Below are 26836 nucleotides of genomic sequence, written 5' to 3' on the forward strand. Positions count from 1 at the left end.
CACGAGTACAAAAAAAAATGGTTCTGTAGCGCCCCCTATAGTGGTTTATTGGAGCTCTGCCCCAGTAATCTTGACCTATGGCTACGAAAACTGGGAGGCACGTTATAAGCATAACATGTCTGAATGTGGCATGCATCCAAGATGAGCAAAGAGGAAGGGAACAAACAACAATGAAGTGTTTGTGTTCTTTATTCAAACAATAAAACAAGCTTTGTTTGAGAAGTTGCAAGTTTTGTGTTTTTCTTATTCTGACAAGTTTCTGCCAAATAGAAACCAAAAAGTGCTATGGTGCAGTCAAATTATTTTGGTATTTTTCACAAATTTGGACAATAAACACACAAAAAAATTTACTTACAACACTGTGCTGAGCCAAATTATTTATTGGTTTTTAATACCTGACCAAAATTCCAACACTCCAAAGAATGTACATTCAGAAGTCCACAAAAAAAATTCTCAGTTCATCTAGCATCAAAGCTTTAACTTTGCATGTTTTGCTTTTTCTTTGGCTTTTTCATGACTGAGTGGGAAGGTGATTTACATATCGCCGCTTATCAAAGCTATTACTGCTTTCAAATTTTACATTGAATTGTGAGCATTTTTTGTGCGCTTGTGTGAAATTTAGGGCCCTATTTTTGTGCCTAGCGCCATCCTAGCGCAAAGTGCCGTCCAACTGTGTGCATGGTTGCAGTTTTCGTTGACGGGTGCAGTTAGAAAGGGGTGTTTGTGCCGTTGTGGCAGTAAACGCAGCCAACTTGTTTCCAGGCCATTGATAGCGGCTCCACTCATTCCCTTTAAATTCAGTGCAAGAGCTGTGTAAAACCCCGTAGGGGTGTTTTAAAACATTATAACGATGACGATCAAAACAATGTGTTCAATAACTTTATTCCTACAACGATTCAGAGAGTTTGATGTATGTTGCTGTTATATTTATGAATGAAATACAATGACCTCCACCACTCGTCTGCCAGCTTTCACCAAAATCATGTTACACCACCTGCGCCACAACTTAGACCTGCGTTTACCTGGTCTAACATCTAGTTTACTTTCTGTCACCAAATTTTCAGACACACTATGGGGCCATGAAATAGAAAACCCCTGCGGTCTGCTGGAACGCTGAGAAAGGTGCTGCGTGCTCTGCCAAATTCCCGAACACGGAAAGCTAGACTTGACCCGTCACAAAACACCACCATGTGCACCTGTCTATGAAAATAGAGACCTAGAGGTTTTTTTTATGCAACTTCTAATGTAGCTGATTGTTTATAGTTTATTTTTGTGTTCACTTTTATTGTCATACTTGTGTCACCATTAAGAATGTCATTATCTAATTTAAAACCCGAATCCATCTATTTCTCAATTTTCAATCAATCAATCAATCAATCAAAACCATAGCTCTGCAATTCATACAGACTTTACAGTGGAAGTTTGACCCATGAACAGTCAATTTAGTTTTTCATTTGTTCCTATGGGAAAAAATGTTTTAGTGCTGTCAACCAACATACCAGAACGAATTGAGTTCCACCTGAAAGGTTCTGAGTGAACTTATCCCAGTCCTTTCATCTTTGTTCACAATATTATTCAAACAGTAACTACCAGAAGCCATGTAAACCTTTCATGCACAGTGGTCACGACAGTGAAGATTTAAAAGTTGCTTTCGCCTATATTTAGTAATCTAAAAAATATATTTATATTTTAAATAATTACATCAAATCATAATTAATGCATGAAAGGGTTAAAATGTTTTTTTAAAAATTTAGATTAATTAATATAGGCAAAAGCAACTTTTAAATAGTTGCCCACTGTAGTGACCACTGTGCATGAAAGGGTTAATGGATGCCAGAAAGATCAAAACACTGCTGTGGAGCCCTTTTCTGCCAGATGCGGAAGAAGGGCTAGTCTATCCAAAATAGTTCCTACCCTTACAGGTATAATGTCTTGAATGCCTCCACCCACACTCTGCCCAGCTTAAACAATTTGTTGGTATCTTTCTGTGTGTGACTCCAAGGTCTTAATTGGTTTCAACTGGTAAGTGTGCAAGGGTACAGATGGATCGGAAAACGCAGAGCCAGGAAAAAGGTCACAGCATGTCAACACAACAGCCAAGCTCAAGTCACCTATCTACCTATGTACCAAGGAGGCCTAATCTAACACACCCTGGTGGGTGCAAGGTGGAGCGGGAGAAATTTGTCAAGTTGGATTGATAAGAGGAGTAACGGGTAATAAGAGGAAGGATGACCCCTGCCATTAATCTGTGACTCTTTGGTGTGGTACAGCCGAGGCCGTCATCTTCCCCGGAGCTACTTTAACCACTCATCTGTGGCTGTCCTTGCACTGGCATGTCGCATATTTCTTTTCCACATCAGAGACGCTGAACGTTTGTAAGCACAGGTTTTGGGCCATTTTTCTGCTCTGCGATGTGACAGCATCTGTACCCAAAACAAAGTTTGAGTCCCGTCGGCATTATCCTATGCATCTACAAACATCCCCAGTTTGATTTTAGTCACATCTTATTCAAGCTTAGTTGAAGAAAAACCTGAAAATGGACCTGATGTTAAAAAAATATTAAATAGCAAAATGGAAATGAGTCGTTTGGGTAATATTTCAAGACATCTTTGGGCCTTACTGTGAGGTGAACCGCAGATAAGATTGTTGGAAAGTTATGCAGATATGCATCACGCAATCACACCACTGGCTCCCTGATGCATATCATGCCGCTGTGCCTGACTTTTAATCAACATAAATATGTGCTTTGTTTTAGCATCTGCTCTTTACTTTGGTTAGTGTGCCTGAAGCAAAACCCTGAGGAATTTCCTTTTTGCCATGCAATAATTGAATTAGAACATTTAAAGAACTACACTTTTTAGTGGATTGGAGTCACAGCAGTCCAACAGTATCAAAGTTATTATTATTGAAGTCCACATTCTCAGTGGAAAAAATGGCTTGTATTTGACACTTACAGTATGTGCATAGATGATGCAATATTACAGCAGTATTACATTCAGTATTTCCACATCCCATGTTTAATATTCTAGGCCACTACATTCCAAGTATGTGTGTAATCTTTGGCATCTGAGCTAAGTGTTGAATGAATCCCACATTGGATGGATAAAGCATTCCACTTAAGAGAAGCACCCCTTACTTATCACTAACTGTGCATCTAAACATAAAACACACACTATTTTTTTGTATTTATTGACATGCTCATAAATAGATCTGACTGAGAGATGCAGCAGATGCTGAGTCAGTGGCTCACATGATCTCGAGATGCTGGGATGGGTTTAAAAAACACAAAAACTGACATTGTTGTCCAGACTTTGGGCGATCTGCCAGCGCAGCTGATGAATTTTTTGTGTTGAAGACTGGCAAAAGGAGTTGGAATCTGCAAATTGTAACATAAATGCACCACTGGTAATGTAGTGGTTCACATACTGCAAAGGTATTGAATGATTCCCACTCAGTGTTCTGATCACAAACGCCCTGTTAGTAACTGATCAACAGTCCAGGGTTTTTTTGCTCGCCTGTTGTGACCGTGAATGGGATAAGTGCCATAGAAAATGGATGGCGGGACTACTTAGAAATGATCAGAGACGGGCACTTTACACTACTTTGTCGGTCCGTCCTCCGTCCGTGACCTGATCACCCTTCCGTCATTGTCCCTTCGTCCATATTCATAAAAACAATCATTCAAAACCCCGTCAGTCCTCGACCTTTTAAAGCACTTCCGTATTTTTTATGCTGTAGAGATGTCCCAGATCAAGTCATACTTTACTGCATGCAAAGGGATAAGGTACTGTATGTACTAAATGTTAACAGTTAGTTAACAAAACAAAATTAAGGGCAGACTATGCCTGTGAGTACTATATTACTGCAGGGAAAGCACATGAAAGAGAAAAATAAGGACTCTCTAGTGTTGTGAGGCAGTTACTAAAGGCGGCTCAGTGGTATCGCAGAAGAGAACAGTGGTCTTTCTTTTTAAAAGAATCCAACACAACGCATCAGTCGGTATTTGACCTGGTCAGGGACGATTACAGGGACGGACGAAAACCCATTTCCTTGCGTTGTCTGTCCTTTTTAAAAAACCTCTCGTCCTCCGCCATACGTCCCCCAAATGGGCGTCTGTCTGTGACGGACGGACGGACCGTTCCGACCATGGGATGGAATGCCCATCTTTCGAAATGATACATGCCATGTCTAAAGGCACTGCTTCAACACAAGTTTCCTGATGTTCCTCGGAACACAATTTCTACTACACATTTATCTCTGCTACGTTATTGTTTGTCACAACAGCGGAGGGTTTACTCTTTAGGCCCTCTGTGGCACATCTGGAAGTTTCCACCAGGAGCAAACGAGGGACACACAGAGCGAGAAGAATTGTCTTGTATTCTTTTCGAAAGTTTTGGTTGAGTAGTCCGTATATGATGGCGTTGAGGCAGCTGTTGAAGTACGCCATGAAGTAGCTGGTGACAAAGAGCCATTGGGGTATGTTGGGCGCAACTTTTGCCGGGTTTATTGCCACCGCCAAGCCTATGAGGTTCAACGGTGCCCAGCAAACTGCAAACAGCACAAACACCATAAACATAGTCAGGAAGTTCCTCACGTCGCTTGGTTTTAGTTTGGCCCTCAGCTCTGGTTTCACCCGGTGTTTCACTTGGATCACTCGGACCCATATCCTCAAGTAGCAGTAGGACACCACCGACAGCGGAATCAGGAAGTGGATGACCACCACTGAGATGGTGTAGTATGAGCTAACAGTCTGAGCGAAAGTGCAGGAGTAGATGCGAGGATCGTACTGCAGCGAACCCACAAAGAAGTTGGGCACCGTGGCGATGGCCGTGAAAGCCCAGGTCAGGCCCAGGTAGCAGCAGGTGTTCCTCAGGCTAAACAGGCGGTCGTATTGCAGGCTGTGGCAGATGTAGCAGTAGCGGTTGATGGCAATAGCCGTGATGTTGAAGATGGAGCCGATGACGCTGATGCCCATGATGAAGCCACTCGCCTGGCAGTGCAGGTCTCCCATGGTCCAGTCGTCGTGGAAGATGGCTGTCAGGACCAGAGGGTAGGGGTACAATGCCACCACCAGGTCCGCAACCGAAAGACTCACCACAAAGATGTTGCCTGGAGAAACAGAGGATGCTTAAATAACATAACAAAAATAACCACAGCGAACAGTGCCTGATTCCCGCAAATTGTGACGCTGGAAGTCCAAATGTGACTTCCTCTTATACAAGCGCGTCTGTTATGCCCTCTGAGACTTGTTTTGCCCAAGAATTAGCCCAAACGATTGTTTCCTGGATTGATAGCATGCTTCCTTAATTCAGACAACAAAAAACGTCTTTCATGTAACCTCAAATAAACTACGGGAAATGCTGAAGAACAGACCTGATCCCCTGGGGATTTTCAGCCTGTGAACAAGTGCCACCTTGTAATGTTTTCATAAGAGCAACATCTGAGACTTCAAATCATTGGTAGTTCTGCTTTTTCAATGCAGTATGTGTCTTCACTTTTTACTAAAGGCTTTAGTCCTAACATAATCCGAAAATGTCTTGGGCAGTCATGTTCGTCTGAGCATAAATCCTATGAAAAAGTGGTTGGACTCTCTCAGCCTTGTTTTTAACAAAGCTTTGGTTACAAAAAAAAAAAAAAAAAAAAAAAAGATGGTAGCCCTGGTCCATCACAAGATTTCTTATATCCAGAAAAAAACCTGTCTTGGATTCAACTAACAAAATATACTGGGAACGTTCACGGACATTTATTAACATTGTTTCCCACATACACAAGGCTTGATGGGTCGTTTTAACAAAACATTGTATTGATAAAAATTGTATTTCTAATCCCTCAAAACATTTCATGATTGCAGAAAAATAAATTTCCTGAATTAAGTTGTTGTGGATGAACCTTACATGCAAGGCCCACCTTGTGAGAAGCACATGTTGTCACAAGAATGTAATTGGGTATTTTCAATTCATAAAAACCACATCCTCAGAGGACACTGTCTTCATATTGTATAAAGTTAAATGAAGGGCAAGATAACAGTTTAAAGACCAAGTCAGGTTTTTGATTAGGATCGCAAATTGCTTATCCTGATGAAAGTGTTTCCTTCTCTGCTCTGATATGAACCGACCGAATTAATGTGAGAAGACACGATTGTGTCTAGAACTTAAAGAAGAAAGAGGGACAGTTGCTAGGATTCATTTCAGATCATTTGAATTTATGGGCACTGCGGCAAAGTATAGGATAGAACATCTGCCTCACAGTTCGAATATCGACTCTGACCTTCCTGGGTGGAGTAAACATGTTCTCTGTGTGTCATCTGCCGCTAGTGTTAATTTCGGTGACGAAAACCAGACGAAAATATTTTTGTCAACGCACAATTTTCAACATACGAAAACTAGACTCGACAAGACTAAAACCTCCATTAATAAACAATAAGTGGGACTAAATCCGTATGCGTTTTCGTTGATTAATAAAGACGAGGCGAAAATGTAGTTCATTAAATAAGAACTGGGCTAAAGCACTAGTTTTTACCATCCTCTATTCTGTTACAAAGCCGTCTATATCGACATTGTCTACAAACATATATCTTAACCATATAAGACGTACGACTTGTTCCACCTATGGGTAAGGTCCACAAGTGCGTCATCTGTGTCACTGCCGTCACTTATTTCAGATCTCCCGCGATCGTCTGCGTTGACTAAAACTAGATGAATAAAATTATGTTTTCTGGGACTGAAATAAAGACTAAAATTCTCAATTTATAGTCGACTAAAATTTAAAACTAAATAAACACAGGATGAAGTTGATTAAATGGGATAAAAACTAACAACCGACTAAATCTGAGACTACATTTTAAAATGTCTGGTAAAATTAACACTGTCTCACAAACAACAAGCCTTATTCAACGCAGGTTAAAGTGCTGGATCATGGTGGCCACACTTGGCCCCAATGCAAGCAGGCTGTAACGGATTGTTAATAATCTCTTGCAGTGTTGATTAAAAACAAATTTATTCCGTATGTAAAGGACAATTTTTGATGCAGCTTTTGAATTGGATTCTACTTGCTCATGCAGCTATACCTAATTCAGTGGCGTAAGTGTGTGTATATGTACACAATCATATAAACAATACCAGAAATGGAACTTGTGCATTTCGCTACACGTACAACACACACATCCAAGAATTGCAGATTAAGGGCAGTCCTTCATAATCTAGATTTTTGGTCTTGTTTGTTCATATCTATTTGTGAGGAAATTGCGTGGAAGACAGAGACACACACACACTAGCGCACAAACATGGATTGTGATTTTAGTGTTGTAGTGCGTATTATTATCCTGTCCTCCAGAGGTCAAAGATGGACGTTGCGTGACACTGGATCATCTCAGAGGGCATGAATCATAAAAAATGACGTCTGATGTTGTTACAGTGCAGCTGTTACTGGGCCAGGAAGATAAAATATAAATCAAATTGTAACGTGTCAGATTACGTATCCCAAGTCCCAATTCAATCTACAGTACTTTCATAAAATTACTGTAGACACACACGCACACACCCACACACACACACGAAGAGTTTGTTTGGTTAATGTATTCACTGTCCACATGCTTTTTAAATAATCTCAATCAATTATCAAATCAATTAAATGTTCCCAAATCTACAGTAAATGTTAATGAAACATTACTAAGTCAGACAAAAGGAATTGGAAAACATGATTAATTGCAGTGCGATCTGATTTAAAACACATTTTCATGAGTGCAAAACAATGGTGGGGCACCAGCTACGTTGTGTAAGTATCAGGAAAAGTACAGTATGTACTTTTTCTTGCATTTTTTTTTTTTTACATTGAATATCTCTGTGCTAAACCAGCAATCAGACCCAAAATGTGTTGTTAAGTCTCTTGAAAGATGTGTTATGTAAATTTAAGTTACGATATTATTAATATTTCCAAATACATTTCCAGCTATTTTTAGATGAGCTGAGCAAATATTAGTTGTTAATGAAAAGTAACGTTTCATACAGTGATATTTATGGCAAGAAAGATTTTTACGAATTGATGATCTTTTCAAATTTTGAAGGCGCAGTAACTCCATAGCTGGCCCCCATCACGTCCAACAAAGTGCGACTCAAACTCAATGCACGCAATGCTTATCCCATCCATCCATTCATCCATCCATCCATTCATCCATCCATCCATCCATCCATCCATCCATCCATCCATCCATCCATTATCTGAACTGCCTAAATTGGTGAAAGTTAATTCGAGAACAAATTGCCCGGCACTGCAGTGCAACTCCTCAGAATTAGTCTTAAGAAGAGAAAAAACAAGTTATTGAAGATACAGGAAGACAAGATGCACTCATTAACCACTCGTCAGAGTAATCTTGAAAAATGTTTTCAAGTTTCACGTCTCATCGTACCTCTGCAGTTTTTGAAGGCAGGTTTGCTAACATTTTTTTCTAGTTTGCTAGGGATGTAACGATTCACTCAAGTCCCGATTCGATTCAATTTTCAGTTCATGATTTTTGATTCGATTCGATTTTCAGTTCATGATTTTTGATTCGATTCGATTTTTTAAAATCGCTACCATGCTTGTCTCTGTGTGCTAGTGTGGTGCTGCAGCCATGCACAAACACAATACGCAATCGTTTGGCACAAGCGCATCATTTGATCTGCACAGTCAAAATGTGGTGTGCAAAAATGGAATGGAATGGAAAAAACTTTAATTAGGATGAACATACATTTTTAGCACTCTAAATTATTATATTCTAATGACCAAGGTATGTTATCTCTTTTCTTAGGTGTTGCTGTTTAGGGATTGTGAGTAATGAGATGTCTGAGTTCATAAATGCAACACTCAGGGCGACTTTGCTCGTGAAAGTCGGCCGAAGTTTGCAGTCGGAATCGCTAACGGACGCTCCGAATTAGAGCCGAAATGGGCAAGGCGAGATCGGTCCAACAAAAAACGGTTTTTTTTCCCGTACAAAGATTGTTGTACGGCGTACACAATTTGAAATGATCAAAAAACGTATAAAATACGGGGAAACCCGTACAAGTAGAAAGGTATGCACTACCTCTTTTAGCTCCTCCCCTCAGGTAGGCGCTATCGAACCATGTACAGCAAAACGAGCAGACATTCAAACGGCTTCTTCCCTCTCGCCATTAACTCCCTAAACAGTTGACTGAATTTTGCAAATGTTTGGCAATTATTGCACACTCCTGTGGGAAAGTATTACCATACGGATTATTGTCGCTTCAGCTCTGTACAGTACATACTTGAACAACTGTCGATGATCAATATTCTACAGCACTAGACACTTCCAAGCGTTCAAGGACTTTCTGCGTAGTTGCACATCCAAAGTTGCATTACATGTACTGCTTCTGGTCACGTAAACATTATCTGTATCATCTGCACAATCGTCATCGTAATGTAAGTACCGCACCACGGATCACTTTATCTCCGCTCCTATGACTCGCCACATTGTTACACGGCTGTCATTAGGTGGTACTACTGCACAATGGTACCTTTACATTATGTAAAAGACTTTCTATACTTATGTCATATCTTTTGTTTATCGTATTTGTTACTTGTTACTGCAGTACTAGTGTGCATACTACCGGAGCCACATTCCTTATGTGTTTTAAGTACTTGGCCAAAAAAGGTGAATCTGATCCTGATTCTTTTCAAGAGCTTGTTGGTAGTATTGTTACTATTTTGCACATGATTTTTGCTTTAAGGTTTTGTTGGAAAAATGGATTGATGATTAGAGATAGTTCGATGTTTTTCTCAGTGCCAATACCGATTATTAGTAGTCAAGGAGGCCGAAAACCGATATTTATAGCCGATGTTCATTTTCAGTAAAAAGGAAAATATTGGCATCGAATTTTAGAAAAATAATACTCTTAATTTTGTTGAAATTTCTTAAAGCATATGTTAATTTAACAATTTTTCAGATTTGCATAATGTTGATTTAAAAATATATATATTATTACTTTGAAATTTGGACAAATTTTTATTATTATTCTAATTATATACATCTATGTTATACATTTCTAACAAAAAGTTCAGGGTTGTCAGAATGTCTTAAAAATCTAAATGAAAACTGAAACAATAGCTCCATCTAGTTTTCCACCATAAATAAAGTCCTCCAAAATTTCAAAATGACTGAAATAATAAACGTTCACATATTTTTGTTTAAATTTTGATGCAGTTTCAAATTTATTTATTATCGGCCATCAGATATTTTAAAAAATGCAGATGCCGGTATCCATCAAATCATCAGAATATTGGTCTATCCCTACCACACACCATACGAGCCTTGGAAATATGTCAGCAAGGGTTGTTTAAAAGAGTACAAATGCTTTTTATCATTCAAATGCTATGTAATAATGAATTTAAAAAAGATAACTGAATGATTTTGTTAATTCTGTATGTAAGTGATGATGTTAATAATTATAATCATGATAATCAGAGGTGGCAAACCCAGGCTACGCAGGTAAACGAGCTTGTTTACCTTGAAAAGCATCTGTGGCTATGGGGTTTTACTTTCTGGACCTGGATTTGCAACCTCTGATAATAATAAGCCTCATTCGTCCCTACAAAAATATATTGAAAATATTTGTCTCTTTTAATGCTTTACGCTTTTAGCATTACTATTTTCCCGCCGGTGAGCCTTTTTCAGGTATTAGTAGAGCATCAGAAAAACAGCCGGGGCCTTCGCTAAGCCTTGTTAAAATAAAAATATGTGGATTTGTCAGCTCACTGGGCAAAGCTGTCAGTTAGTGTTTGTGACGCTCAACTTGCTGCGCGCGTTTGTCATTGTGCATGGGTTTGAATTCTGGTTGACGTGCTGCAGCACGGTGTTAGCGTCTGCACTGTCCGGGCGGCCTGGGCTACAACCTGAACTCTGGATAGCTCAACCGTCGCTCCTCCTTATAGTCAAGAGGATGAGGTAACTCATCCTGGGAGGATAGCGGCAATTTATTTCTACGTGATTTCCATCACTATTCTTGAAAAGACTGTCATTCAACATGCAAACAACAGTTTCATCTGTGACACAATGACTAGTAAATGGAAATAGTGTCGACATTGTCACAGCAACAGATTGTGCCTCTCATATTACAATTGATTTACAAATACAAAAGATCTTGTAAATATCTTGTTTTATGATTGTATTATTTCTTGCTTTATAACTGCACAAAATCTGAGCAAGGCTAAATAACCTGACATGTTCTGATCTAATGCAGCCTTCAATGTCAATATGGGGAACATTAATTCTAGAGTGCACCCCTACTTCACTCAAAATTGTGACACTGTCCTCTATAATTTGGGGTCTTTACTACACCCCTTTAACAATTGATCTCCATGGGAGCATTGTGAATCATTATACACAATGCAGAGTCGAACACCGGCGATCTAAAAAAAAATCAGGCGATATTTGTCACCATATAGATGTATACAATATGGATGAATTGAAGTACCGACACAATTATGGCGAAAACATTAAAAGCTCACTCGGGAAGACTGGAGAAAAGAATGGAACCCAGAACCTCAGAACTGTCATGCACAGTTGCTCACCACTCAAATACTGTGCTGCCTCTTCATTGTTATACAGTGCAGGAAAACATTCAAATAATGTCATAATTTCTTAGCCTTGGACAGCAGAAAGAAAACAGACCTCTGTAGCAAAGTGGTTATTGGGGAATACAATACTGCAGTGTCCATCGCCACACCGTCCCCACGGGTGGGCCAACAAGGGCAGTGCCCATCCACCAAGATGCTTGTGCCCCACCATTTGAGGCACGGACCTACAAAAGTAAACCTTTTTATTTCATAGTAGTTATTTTTGTGTTGCAAAATATTAATGTTGAGTTGTTTATCATTAAGGCATTCAAGATCTCAAAAAACGGAAGAGAAAGAAAAATGGTGTGATGTGGCAGATTGATGGCCCGTCTCATATGCAACAGCCTATCACGGCCTTTGTGAAAATTATGTTAGCATGTGCAGTCGAGGAATACGTCGGTGTTGGCGGGTAAACTTTTCAAAGTGAATCTGCGAGATTTTTGTGCGGCATTGTGTAGTGTGGTATGAGTTCTCTGTAAACTATGGACATATTTGTTCACAAGTCAAGAGCGGTAGCCTGCATAAGGGACCGTCTGAAGCGCTTAAACATAAGCGTCGACATTCTTGTTTTCTTCTTTTCTTTTCTTTTCCACTGCAGATACCTGTTTTCAGTGTTTAGTCACATTATGTTTGCAAGCTAAGCCGTGATTGGTCATTACCTGAGCTCTGAGCAACTCTGATGTCATTTTAAGTCCACAAGTGGCAAAATGGCCACCAACTGAGACGGCTAAAATCAGGTGGATTTTACTGCTTAATTCATATTCCACAAGCACAATTTTAACCAGAATGCCGTGTTTAGACTAGTGCCCATGAATTGAACATATTATTGCAAAGAACATTTTTGAGCTGACTTCCATTTTAAGGCAAAGGTCTGAGGAAGGGTCTATGGCATACCAAACAGGGTAAACTACGGTAATGTTAGCATGTGTCCTTTTGTCATTCCAGGCCATGTATTCTTAAATGTTACAAATATTACAGTGATGATGAATCTGCTCCATCAGTGAGAGTCACCACTCACTTTGACATCCAGCTTGACTAAAATATCACCTTACACTCTCGTACCTTTTTTTAGCCATTGGAAACTCACCAATAAAAAAATGAAACCAAAACAAGTTAGGTAACATGAGAAGAAAAGGCACATTTACATACATGCCGCTCAGATTGCAGAAAGCAAAGAAATTGGATTGTTAATTCATTTAATTTGCTACTATGTGGATCATTTCTAATGTACAATAGGGTTGGTCCCACTGCCAGGAACATCTTTGAAAATGCTGGAATAATTAAATCCAAAAGGTGACAATTGGATTTTTTTTTTTTTTTTTAAATAGCTTCTTACATTCCCTTGTGTCCTTACCACCGGTTTCTTGAATCAGTGTGTACATCGTCTCCTGCCTCTGTTCATTCATTGTAGCAAAATATCATGTTTACATGTTGAGTGTGCTCCTAGCTTTGGATTTTACCCTTTCGTATTTTTATTCTTATAAAGCTTTTAAACATTGCATGATCCTCATCCGCCACATGAGCTTTATTATTCGTCAGACATAGAGAAATATTTTTGAATATATATTAGAAAAAAATACAATAGTGAGCCTTATGTCTGCATGATATATTTGTCAGCAGTGTACAAAAGGACTGCGGCACTTTCAGAAATATAACGTGACTCATTCCCTCCATTCCAGCCTACAAGCTTACGTGCCGACATAAAAATAGATTCCATATGTTGGCATATTTATAACACATTGTGTCATCCATGCAAACTATCCAAAACACAGACACAACAAAAACAAAGACACAGCTTACACCCAAAAGGGAAACATAATGTGAGACAACTTGCATGGCTGCACATTTTCCCCAATTTCTCTGGTTTTATATTTGTCCTTCAGTCTCACCTCACACCTAAGAGTGTAAAGCATTCCTTTAATGTGACTGAATGCCAGCAACACCTTACTGTTGCCTCCATCCAGACCACACTGACTATGAATGTATCCCACAAAAGTCCACTGCATCACAAATTACCTTTTGTTTACTTTTGTAGCAAACAACATGTAATCTTTTGGGAACTGATAAAAAAAAACGGTGTACTTCTACGTACTACATTAGCCCAGTAGAAGAAATACTGATTAAAGGCGGGGGGGACTTCAGTTTTTATGACCAACAGAGATGTTGATAAGTTGTTAATAAATGTTGTCATATGGCACAAAAAGTGTTACTACTGTACTACTGTTTCTATGCTGCTTAAGTTTTCAGGGTCACGGGAGCTGGAGCCGAGCCTATATCAGCTGACTTTGGGAGAACGGCGGACTGCAACCTGAAGTGCTCAGCAGTCAGTCACAGAACACATACAGTATTTTCCTGCCTAGTGCAAGTCTAGTACAAAGCACTATCTGAATGTGCGCATTGGTAGAGTTAAATTTATTTTGCTATTATCGCAGATGTGCAAAAGGGTTGTGTGCGCCGTTGTGGGTGTGAACACAGCCAACTTGCTTCTTGGAATGGAATTGAATCCTCGCATTCTCTTTAAAGTCAACGCAGAAGAGGTGCATGGTCTACATGGCTGGATTCTATGCAGGAGATCGAAGTACTTTTGGAAGCAACTGCAGGCAGACCTCCATGGGCGGATGATGTAAAGTTGGCCAGGGCAATTACAGATCACCACTGTGGGGTGGGCACCAGGTGACTGACTTCCACACCCATCGTTCTTGTGAAAAACAATTATTACCATGCTGGGGGTGTGTCCTCAGGCAGCATATGCGCTGTCTATGAAAATAGAGCCCATAGAGTTTGACAACGTTCAATCTCACATTCACAGTGTCAGTGAGTGGGAACTGAACCCAACGCTTTTTGCACATGATCCGGGAAAATGTAGCACTACGCCATCAGTGAAAAGTCTTAGACTCATACAAATATTTACTATGACTTTACTACTGTGCTAGTGTAGGTTAGTATTTGGGTTATGTTGCAGCCGTAGAATGTTACGACCCAACTGTGAACTGAGGACCGGAGATGGGCATTCCGTCACAGGGGCGGAACGGTCAGCGTCTGTATGTCCTGGACGGACGTTCATTTTGTGAACAGACGGACGGTGGACGAGAAGTCTTTTAAAAAGGATGGACTAAGTAAGGACGGAAGTATATTCGGAAGTATATTACCGACTTAATGTGTTGTGTTTGGTTCTTTTAAAAAGCAAGACCACTGTTCTCTTCTGCAATACCACGGAGACGCCTTCATTTATTGCTCGCACAACGCTTTTCATGTGCTTCCCAGCAGCGTGCGTCCCAGGAGCGGACCGACGCCATTTAAGGACTGAAGCGCTTTAAAAGGACGAGGACGGTTGGGGTCAGAGGACGTTATTTTATCAATAAAGATGGAGGGACGAGGATGGAAGGATACCCAAGTCGCAGACAGAGGACGGTAAAGTACCCATCTCTGCCGAGGATCCTGCGTACTAAGGTTATATTTGAATATACTTCTAAAGTTGCACAAAACTACAGGATTCAAACTGGTGAAGTCCTCAGTCATTTCAGTGAGTGGAATATTTGTAGTGTTTCCCTTTTTCTTGTAATACCTTACATGGGGTGTTAAAAGAAGACTGTACACTCGTTTTTTATGTGGGTTTGACACAGGTGTCCAAATACTTAAATGATGGTCTGTGCAGTTAATAAAGGTTTTCTGATGGCGACGTAAATCTTCTATTCACATTATTTACTATGGGGAAAATGTGGTTGCACTTTGACATTTCACATTAAAAAAAGATTTATAATTGACTGTAGCTTCATTTTTATGGGAGTTAGACTTTCAGTTTTGCAGAAAATGAGAAAATGACAGTGACGGAATGTAGCCATGGGTCCAACTCATGTAAATACCACAAAGGGAATTTTGGGTCTCTTTAGAGTAAAGTTATTACAGTATTGTGTTAACTCAGTTCATGTAAATGTTATCCACCCTACACTTACAATATGTGCACGGAAAGAGAATGCAGCGTAATGTCATTGTGATAATCTTTTCTGGTGTGATTTAATCTTATTATTCTAGCCTCTTCCATGCTCATCCCATTAGAAATAAATAAAATGTCATCTTTTATTTAGCTGCGTGGAAATGATGACACATGTACTGTGGCGTCTTAAGTGATATTCCCCCAGGAGCCGTCCTGTCAATTTTATGTCTGGCCTGGTTTGACTCAGTCAGTCCAATGACTCAATTAACCCCCTCACTCCACAAACCCTCAAGGACATCCCGGTTCTGAGGCTTTATTCATGACAACAGCGTGAGCTGCATTGTATGACTTAAAAATAAAAGTCCCTCCCCAAATTTTGACACGAAGGACGGTGCCTGACGTAGAGGTTCAAACACAAGTCATTCTTTCCACCATCTGTTCACTCTGCTCCTCTCTGTGCACTTTTTGTGAGTGTATTTTTAGTTTGTTTAACCCCACTGGGACATTGTAATGTTAACACGGTGTTGGCTGTGCCAGTGTCATGTGCCCTCTATCAACATTCTGGAGATCCTCTAACATTGAAGCACTTTAGAAGGCCTGAGGATCTGAATAATACAAGTTAGGGCTAAACAATGAATCTAATTTAAATTGATATGTTACTGTAGTAAAATTACATTTTCAAGTTGCAAAGGGTGCAAGTTTGGAAAATGTCCTTTTCGCTCTGGCTTTACTTTTGATAGACTGTAAATAGGTACCTGTATTTTATTTATTTATTTATTCATATAGTGGGTAGATAAGTTCAGTGCTTAAAGTGTACCTCCAACAGCTCATATTGAGGGGTTCATGGGTAAATGGAGCATTATTGTAAAGTTTGCTAAATACCTGATGTTCCCATTTTGTGTCTAGTCTTGTATTTGCCAACATAAAACCTTTGGTTATTTTTAATGCATGGCGCCATGTTAGGAATGGATGTGACGTCAAGTTGTTGACTGGCCCACCCCTTGCATCAACCACTTGCTATTGAGTGCGACGCCAGATGGCTTGCCTATGGATGTAAATCTGTCTATTCTTTTTTTTTCCTCATTAGGTGACCCTAATAAGTCGTCATCGGAAAAAAAAAAAAAGTCCAGCGAGCGCGTCAGTACCGGCCTCTTCGGCAGCGAATGTGGCATCCGCGCTTGGATATTTATTTATTTATTTAAACGGAAAGGGTGTAACCTGACCAACATTACCGACGGCTGATTATTTATTATGTGCTGCAGCACCGACCTCATCTGATACAGAGCAAGCAAAACGGGATTTGTCAGTTGACAGTGTTACAGCAGGGAGAGATTGAAAGCCTGCAGGACAGGTGCCCCCGAGGACCGGAGTTGGTGACCCCTGAACTAAAGCAACAAAGGGAGCGTTTTCACCCGTGGGCGAGTTTAATTGAATTACTTTAAAATTTGCTTTAAATACAAAGACAAAATCAGTTCTTGATATTAAGCACGGTTTCCAAATAAGCGAAAGACATCTGAAGGGAGTGCTAAACAAAAGAGGACATCTCTTGACTGCAAGGAGTGTCCCAAATCCTCCTCCATGATTCTTTGCCGTCTCCGACTGTCGTCTCTCAAACAGCCGCGCATTAGAGGCTAGACTAGCTGCCAAAATGACCCAGAAGTGCATAACATGCATTTAAAACGAAATGCCTTCCCTCGCGAAAAAACTTTGCGTTATCTCGCTATCTTTGCGAGGGAACACAAATGTTTTGTTTTACTTCCATGTCAGCTTAAGTCAACTAAGTGAAGTAGATAAACTATCCCTCATATTAATTATTGCTTCATTTGCCTTTATTTTAGCATATGTAAGCTTAACCTGTAAAACCAAAACATTTCTGTACAGTATAATAAATCTAATTTTCTCAAAATTGTTCTGTATTAATACAAATGTATGACAGGAAACATATTGGGACAAATATTTACTCAGAAAATGTGCCAGCGTAGCCCAATGGTCAAAAATGGTTGGACTCAATTTTTTTAGAAACATCTCACAATGCTTTTTATCAAATCGTTGTGGACTTTAAGGAGTTTTGATCAACATGGTTGCAGCAATTGCTGGTTGGTTGGCAAATACAGACTAGCTTGCAGTTTCAAGTGTGTTTACATATGCATGAAAAATGATGTGTCAAACTCCTGGCCTGCGGGCTGAAGTGTTTTGAAAAATGGCAAATGTCTGGCCTGTACAACAAACAAAAGACTGTCAACTGATGAATCCATGCTATTTGAAGAGAAAATTACATTTTATTAGACTTTGACTTATGAAGCACTTCCCAAATGTTGCCAGAGACCAGAGTGTCATCAACTGCACTCACATTTTAACTCAAAGCTCCAGATTCACTGCATCTGGAAATAGCAATAATGCACCATGCCTGTGCCAAATGAAACTTTAAAGAGGCATGACAGATCAGTCATTTGATTCCATGATGCGCCTCAATAGCTTTTCTTAATAGTGTAAATTGCTTGTGACACCCATACTACAAATCCCAAAATGTTTATCGTATTCGGCTCGTGACCTAAAGTGTGCTTTGGGTTTTGGCCCCCTGTTCAATTAAGTTTGACACCCCTCGAGTAGAAATTTTGCATGTTCTCCTCGCGATGGTGTTTTCTCCTGATATCTTCCTTCCATATTCCAAAAACATGCCTTTCAGTTTCACAATTTTCATTGTACTGTGACTGCTGTACAACAACACCACCTCTCAAGAGGAGATGAACTAAACACCAACGAGAACTTGTACAGCTTTGTTCCAGGACTTTGCTTTCCTTTAAAGGAATCTGTACAATTAAACATTCATATGAAAAAGCCGACGCTATAAATAGGTTCTTAAAAACAGGGCAGAGATTGTTGAGACACTGACAGCGCAACGAATTACATTCACTTACGAGAAGGAAAGGAATGAAAGGGCAGAGGGCAGGACTGAATTCTCCTTGTGGATGTGTATAGTTACCCATTTATTGCGCCGTGTCTCTACCTATCTGTTTATTTATTGAGACTCTCCCACATGGCGACTAAATGAGAAAACTGTAAACTACCGCAGGACTGCTCTCATCAGTCAGTCCTACTTGTTTTGGTGTCCAGTGGCCATTGCAATGACCGGCATGCTCACAGCCCACTCGCATGCACGCACGAGTTCTCAACGGGGCTTTTTATCCACGGCGCTCTTGTCTGAGACCAGCCAACTGTGTGATTTTTGCAAAATCGATAATCAAATTGTTCTACTTGGTGCGAGGCTTCTTGCCAACTAGCTTTTGGCACGTGAATGCAGGAGCATATCTTGTTATGTAATGCGTTTGAAAGTGTAATAGCCCATTATTCCAAGCACTCTCTGACCCAACATACCTCCGCATTAGCATCACCGTGCGACCACCGATTCTTGGTCATCGGCTTTCCCGCAAGACTTTACAACCTTCACTGAGAGGGTATGGTACAAATAGCCTAGTACAGAACCTTTACATGAAAAGCAGCATAATAGTAACAACTATATCCAAGAATATGAATGTAACAACTTTGTTTGCAAATTGCTTGTCCTCCCCCTGCTTTGTATGTTTCTTCCTAGTGCTATAACTTACAATAGTTAATTGAAGGTTCTAAATTGTTCAACAGTGTAAATGTCAGTGGGAATCACTTTCTGTTTATAGGCCCTGTGGTTGGATGGGACTCAAGATTCAGGGGCCACTTTGGATCGGCTCCAGCCCACCAGTAAGACTAATGAGGGCAAACAGCCTAACCGTGACCCTTACCATAACTCCAACCCTCTAACCCTAACATGCTTGTGGATATCTTCATTCATCCAGGTAATTTCATTCGAAGGACATTGACAACGTTTACATGCATTTACCCACTTTCTTGCATTGTTATTTGGGTTGTTTTGTACAAAACTACCCATTTTGGGGTTGTTTTCTGCAAAAACAACCAAGGAAGTTGGGTCAAATTGAGCCAAGTTGTGGACCGGTCCATTTTTTGACCCCAAATTGTGTTATTTTTAACCCAACTGTTTTTAGAGTTTGGACTGCTCTGTTTGTCTTAGAAGATGTTTTGCCTGTCATCCAAGTCATCAGTTCATGCAGCAAGGCTTAATTAGGACTGCACCAGCCAAATTTGTTGTGGCAAACCCAACAATTTATGCTCCAAGTTGGAGGCATGCCCCAACCACAAGTAGTATGATTTTTTTTGGCATACGAAGTGTCACTAACCCTAAAGCCTGGTTCACACGGCAGGATAATCGGCCCAATTTTAGCCCCGAATCTCCCCTCCTACAATTGTAAGTTGGGGCTGAATCTCGTAATGCTCAAAGGATAATCTTATCAGATAATCACACCGTGTGTGGTGTGCCCCAAAGGCAAACATGCAGTTGAGCCAGGTGACATTGACGTGCAGCCGATCAGAAAGCGAGGTGAGGGGGTGGCGAAGCAGCGCGGTGGGAATCCAAAATGAAAACATTCTTGGCGCAACAGAGCCCAACGTCTTTTCTTTTTGTGTCACTATTTTCCCCTCAAAATAATTTGCAAACTAGTGCCACCGTCCTGCCTCTCACACCGCCACATTTGTTTACTCCGAAGTCTCGTTGTATCTTGAAGTGTTTTGCGATATTTTCTGTCTGACATGAGAATATCCGTGAATTAATCGATTCGTGTGTGATGTGTTGATCTTGCCGTGTGGCTGCACACCACACACGGTACGTTCAAAACTGTAATATGCGCGGGATTTTTTTCTAGTCACGTTTGGGTCTCTCAGAGTTTGGAAGTCGTCCAACAATTTTAAAATCCTGCCGCGTGAACCAGGCTTAACCCTAACCCCAAAGAAAATGGATGAATTTCGACCTACTTTTAAGAAACATACATTTGGGGGTACATTTGTACTTTTACACCCCTTCTTGTCATTTAATGTTCATTGTGCACAGTGCTATCCCATTTTGGACTGTTTTCAGTGTTTTTGGCTGTGACATTCTTTGGCGGCACTTGTGTGTGCATTGAGTGGCAGGCTGTTTTCAACAACTCCATTACTTTATCCTCCCCACATTTGGCATCATGTGTGGGAGTGTTTTGGCTGTGATATTTTATTGAGTGGAGATTATTAGATTTTTGCCGTTGTCTACAATGTTACCACCGTGTGGAACTTCGATCGCAACGTGGAGATAGCTGACATCCAATTGACGAAGAATACTTCGATGAGAGCCAGTATTAAAATAAGGTCAAGTGAAACAAGGGAGAGGACTTAATTGGACAGGAGCATTAAACCGTTCCTTCAGTATGAATTTTTCTCACCACCAACAAACAAAATATCATCTGTTAGAAAAGTGCAGTTGTTTGTTTACATTCAATCTCATTTTCTAGCAAACGTGCCCTCTAAAAACAGTTGGGTTATTTCATTAACCCAATTTTTGGATTGTTTGTGTTGGATCAAAATTCTGCGTTATTTCTTATAAATTAACCCAATTGTTGGTTCAAGTTAACTATATATATTGGGTTATATGCCAGTAATGTTTTATGTTGGGTCAAAAATCAACCTTTCAGGCCCATACAGAGGTGCCAGATGTACACTTTAATTAAGTATGACTGCCGGCCATGACAGCCACCGACATACTGTTCATATGTCTACACACGCAGCAGCATCGTGGTCAAGTCAACGACACTTTTGACATTTGGATTTCTTCATTTATCACACTGTTTTGGTAAGTACTTCACACATTGTAATCTTTTGAAAACGAGTTGCCTTGTAACTGAGCGTATGTGTTGTGTTGGACAGCACGAGTGCTGGAATCGTAAAAAAAAAAAAAGAAGGCATTAGTCTAATGCAGGATGATTGTAGGATGTGACACTTCACAAGAACTGTGCGTTCTCCAAATAATGTTTCATATTAACTTTATGTGTTTACTGTAATCCACGGGAACATTTCTATGATTACCAGAGTGGTTCTGATTACCTTGCTTGGAGATTGAAAACTGTTGAGCGCAACTCTCCTCAAGAGGTCAATATATGTCAACGCACTTTTCAAGATGGACCCACAACTCATCACAGCCCGTGAGAAAGAGTGAGGCAGTTGTCTGGTGATGACCGCAAGGAAGCAATGCTTGGTTTAAAGAACTGAAATAAATTGGATACCATTTTACAAATTCATCTATCTAATGGACTGATTTGCATTTCATGGCTGACAGCCAATCAGAGTGATTGTTACTGACACCACTTTGCAGACTGCCGTTGGGGTCTTATTCATTCAATTCATGTCTAAAAATACAATTTCAAAAGTACAATTCTAAACACTACTTTTTCATTTAGATTTGTTCTTCCACCATGAATGTGCTGAACAAAATTCTGGACACGTATGCATTCTACTTTATGAAACCATGACTGAGGACCGCACAACAAACAATGACCACCAAGTAGGCTAAGAGGAAAATTAACTGCCTCGTGACCATGGTACATGCATGAGGGCCAATTAGTAGGTTGTACTAAAATCCCCTTCTGCCCTTGGTTGAGCCCTTTTTTTTTTGTCTACTGATTTTAACTTTCTCTTGTTGTTCTTAATACATTTTGGGGGAAGGGGAGGTATCCTTAGCATTATAAATAAAATGAATAAATAAATAAATGAAATAGTGGAATAACCCAATTACTTGCATTGTTTTGACCCAATTTCTTGTGTTCATTTAACCCTTAATTTTGGGTCAAAATGGAATAACCCAATTTGTTGTGTTAGTTTAACCCTAAAAGTTGGGTCAAAACTGAATAACCCAAGTCTGGGTCGGTCCTTTTTTAACACAACAGTTGGGTCAAATTTAACCCAATAGTTATTTTTGACCCAACTGTTTTTAGAGTGTGAGGTCGCTAAATTACAATTTCAGTATCCCAGACATAGACATTGATGATACGTACATACAAATGTAGAATGGAAATACACTTTGTGCCAATGTAAAATATTCTCTGCTAATGCCAAGAAACGTATTCCGGAAAAATCAGGCTTGCCATCACCGAAGGCAAAATCACATCAGTCCAGCAAGAGATGGAGATTGCAAGCTTTGGTAATCCGGTCGGACAAAAGACGGATGCCACCCTGGACTAGCAACCAGCCAATCACCACTAGACAACTTTGATTGGTCAAAAGAGAATCCATTGCATTTGCCACCAAGAATGAAGTGGAATACCACCAAACTTTTCCTTATAGCGGAAGTCAACCCAAGCATGTTCTTTTAAAGGATATGTTTTATGCCGGCCCACTACTTGAAACACAGCATTCTGATTAATATTGTGTTCATGGAATGAGTTAAGCAACAAAATCCACCCGTTTTTAGCCATCTCTGGGGGCGGCCATTTTGTCTATCCTGTCGACTTAAAATGAAAACAACCAATCATAGCTCAGCTTCAGAAACCAGGTGAGCCCTGATTGATCATTATCTGAGCCCTGAGTGTCTGTGAAGTAATTTTCAGTCAACAGAAAGTGAAAAATGGCCGCACCCTGAGATGGCTAAAACAGGTGGATTTTGCTGCATAACTCATATTTCATATTAATCATATCGCCTTGTTTCAACTAGTGGGCCTGCATAGAACATATTACTGAAAAAAATACGTTTTGGTTGACTTCCACTTTAACAAAGCTAATTGGATATCCTCAGATTTTGTCTTTTCTTTATTTTGCCTCCTTTTTGTTGAGTTTACTATTTATCTAGCAGATTTAGAAATTGCTAGCACCTAATACACCCATGACAAAAGCACACAAAATCTGGGTTAACTGACACCATAAAAGTAAAATAATAAAAACGACCTGAACCGAACTGTATCGCTCTGTGTGAACCAGGCTAAGTGTTCTGTTCTGCTTCATAAATCACAGCTTCAGATAGACGTTTTGCTTTTATAATACACGTCAATGGAAACGAAAGGTTTTTCTTTGTTCCACATCGTCATTCTACTTTGACCATCAATAGCAGGATGAAAACTTACTGTCACTACTCTAGAGAACAACTAATATCCTAAAAGCCACCATGAATGGCAGGACTTTGTGGCCAGTTGAGACTGAAATTGACAGAGGGTCATTTGTAGGACTGCCATTTCTCCGAAGAAAGAAAAATAGCCTCAAAGTGACTTTAATAAACATCTTGCTCACCTTCACGCTGCTCCTGGGACCCCTCAAGTGTATGACAGCATGATATGATGTCGTGTTAAGCGATGCAACAGTCTCTCACCTTGGCAGCTCGTGAGCCACTACAGGTCCTCATACAGGGAAGGATGTGATTTATCAGGGATGGTGGACCAAGGATAAAACCAAATGGAGGGAAGGGGGTGTTATTATTTATGGAGAGATGTGACAGAAGACAGGCAAGGCTGCGGAAACTCCGTCACACCTAGAGGGTCTCACTATAGATAACAGCCTGTCAAGCGAAGGATTGGCTGCTATATGTACATCACAATATGTATCTGAATCGGGCCTAATATTAGATAGCCGACTTCAGTGTATAATATTGTGCTTTCGTCTGCGCACGTAAGGCATCTAGAGTACGATCCCTACAGTAACGAGTCCCAAGGTTCACGTTAGAGTCCACAGTGTTATTCAAACCCGTGGTCCTCCAGTCCCCAAGCAAAGTCCTTACGGAGTGGGACACGGTCGCAAAGGTATTATAACAAGTCATCATTATATTTCCATTTTTATTATGTATCCAATCAACTGCAGACACATTTATGATAAGTGAATAAAACATACTTATATAAAAAACAACAGAAAGCAAATGAATAAGTGAATAAGAGATAAATATTATTTTCCAATCATTGCAATTATCTTCACATTGGCGTTTGACACACAGGAGGTTCAGAGTTTTATTACCTCTTGTTGTTATGTTGTGTCAAGTTGTTCATTGATTAGAGAGCAAATTGTAATCTCGCAATCCCGGAGCTCAAGTTTATATGTAAACAAACAACTGCAGTTTTCTAACAGCTGTTAGTTTGTTCGTTGGTGTTTAACACACTGTACATACAGGAGGAGTGGTTCAAAACTCCTGTCTCATTTACTGTAGTTTATTCCTCATCTTACTTTACTTTAATTCTATCTGTCCAATTTTTAGTGCTGTCTTTCGCCCTTTTCTACATGTCCTCTGGAATTCGTTCCTCACCGAGGGCATGCATGCCACCCGACAAACGGCCAAAGTCCAATGGCACAGAAAAAAAACATCACAACCAAAACACTTTAAATGATGGGAGAGTACAAAAAAGGGGAACATTAAGCAAACTGTAGTGTCAGGCTGAGAGTTTAGAGGCACACATAACAAAAATAAGTGTCGATAATGTCTGCCAAAAATGGCTAAAATGCTGTAAATAGTTCAAAGTGGGTCAGCATCCTTTCAATTTTCAATAGCGCTTATCCTCGCAGGTGAGCTGCAGCCTCTCCCAGCTGACTTTGGGCGAGAAGCCAGCCAGTCACAGGACATATATAGACAAACACATTGAAAATCATGTTCACACCTCTGGACAATTCAGTCTTCTTTGAACCCAACATGCATACTTTTAGAATGTGGGAGGAAGGCATAGCACCTGGAGAAAAACCCAAGCAAGCACGGGTAGATCATGCTGATAGATTCACGTGAGACTCAAACCCAAAACCTCAAAACTCTGAGGCAGACGTACTAACCAGTAGGCCACATTACGGCCCCTCACAAATTATTCCTGCTAATAATAAGGACCCGGAATGCACGGTCATAACCACCTTGACATCTTTTGGATTTGAGTCTACAAATAATAATTTTGTGGGTCAAGGCCTGGAAAGAAACACACAAACTGGACCAAGGAGATTCTGAATGTTATATGTGTGTGGATTGTGTATGGATTATGTAATGCATGTGCAATGGTGGCAGAGCTGGCTGGCATCCGTTACACACAAACAAATAAAACAATATCGGGGAAAGAGAATGTAATTTCTGGAATTCAGACAGATACTGAAAATAAAAATGTTTAGTGTTTTTGTCAATTGTTGTTTTTTTTTTTTCTTTTGCATGAACTCACCACTTAAGGTTTGTTTCAACGCCCTCACCTGCATTCCTAAGCTTTTTATTTCTGTACACGGACAGGATGACGAGAACGTTGCCCAGGATGTCGACCACGATGGTAAAGATCAGCACGCTGGCCAGCGCAGTGGACAGTCCGGCCGAGGGGCTCAGTCCCGTGCAGCTCTCATTCCGGGACAAACAAGTGGAGCCGTTCAGCTCCCTCCCCTCTAAATCCATCTCCCCTCAGGGCACGGCGACCATGGTGGAAGTGTTGCTCCCGCTTTTGAGTGGGGCTTTAAAAAACAAGCAAAAACAAAAAAAAAGACTTAACCGGAGGGAGTGTGGAACTTCCTGCTGCTCCGAATCCAAAAGCACGCTCCGACGTGTGTGGTGTTGGAACAGCAGCAATAGTGACGATTTGACGCCATTCAGGGAAATAAGTTGGCAGGCGAAGTGGTAGATACTACAGAGGGGTCCGTGTGCTCCTCGCGTGTCACCGAAGGTCCTCCAGTCCACGGTACCATGCAGAGGAGTACTGCTTAGAGGGGCCATGTGAGACCCCCGGTGCGTAATGGAAGGATGCGATCGAGCCTCATCACTCATGCACACTGAGCCCGAGTCCCGTGTTGGCTTTTTCTGCCATCTATATAAAGACTGCACTTGTGTTCACGCTCTCCAAGGCAGATGACTCGTGAGCGCCGTTCATAACAAGTGTGCGCGTGTGTATCGCTGCGTGCGTCCTGACAGGCCCACGGAGCGCCCCCCCCCCTCCCTCCTCCCATCGGATGAGATCCTGCAGATCAAGAGGCGATGTAAGTATGTGGTTTAAAGACATAACGAGATTATTGATCTCCACAGCATGGAACGAACAAATGGCGCCTTCGTGTGTCCACAAGAGATTTTTACAGCTGCCAAAATGTGGGTGGGGGGAGGGGGGCGTAGGGGGATAATGAATGTATTCAAACTAAGTGGATTAAAGGATTAGATACAAAGTAAATACACAAAATTTATGAGCAATACAATCTAAAGAGAGTCATAGAGTTTTATCAACAATTATAACGTTAGTAGAGGTGGAACAATGCTCTCTTTGTAGTACTCAATTAGAAGTACATATTCTGTTCTATGATTAGTTTGAAGAGACTACAAAATATTTCTAACACGGAAGACAATACAGATTAAAAAAAAAACGTAATCAAGTTTGGTCCAAGACAGTGAAGAAATGATTTTAGATCCTGTGAATTTTCAACATACACCCTGGCCACGTTTTGAGTCAAACTTAATTTTTATGTTGCCTT

At 40.4% G+C, this 26836-nt stretch overlaps 1 protein-coding gene across 1 annotated transcript; it reads right to left on the bottom strand.

The window, feature by feature from the left end:
* Positions 1–256: 256 nt before the first annotated feature.
* mtnr1c (melatonin receptor 1C) lies at positions 257–26235 on the bottom strand. Its single transcript, XM_086023667.1, has 2 exons — positions 25586–26235; positions 257–5109 (listed from the first exon to the last, which is right to left on the bottom strand). Exons 1-2 carry the CDS (start codon positions 25776–25778, stop codon positions 4244–4246), a joined length of 1059 nt encoding a protein of 352 aa, XP_085879793.1. The 5' UTR covers positions 25779–26235; the 3' UTR covers positions 257–4243.
* Between the last annotated feature and the right edge of the window lie 601 nt (positions 26236–26836).

This window comes from Filicampus tigris, chromosome 2 (assembly GCF_054856515.1).
Source record: "Filicampus tigris isolate MCC_2025a chromosome 2, RoL_Ftig_1.0, whole genome shotgun sequence".
Lineage (NCBI taxonomy): Eukaryota > Metazoa > Chordata > Actinopteri > Syngnathiformes > Syngnathidae > Filicampus > Filicampus tigris.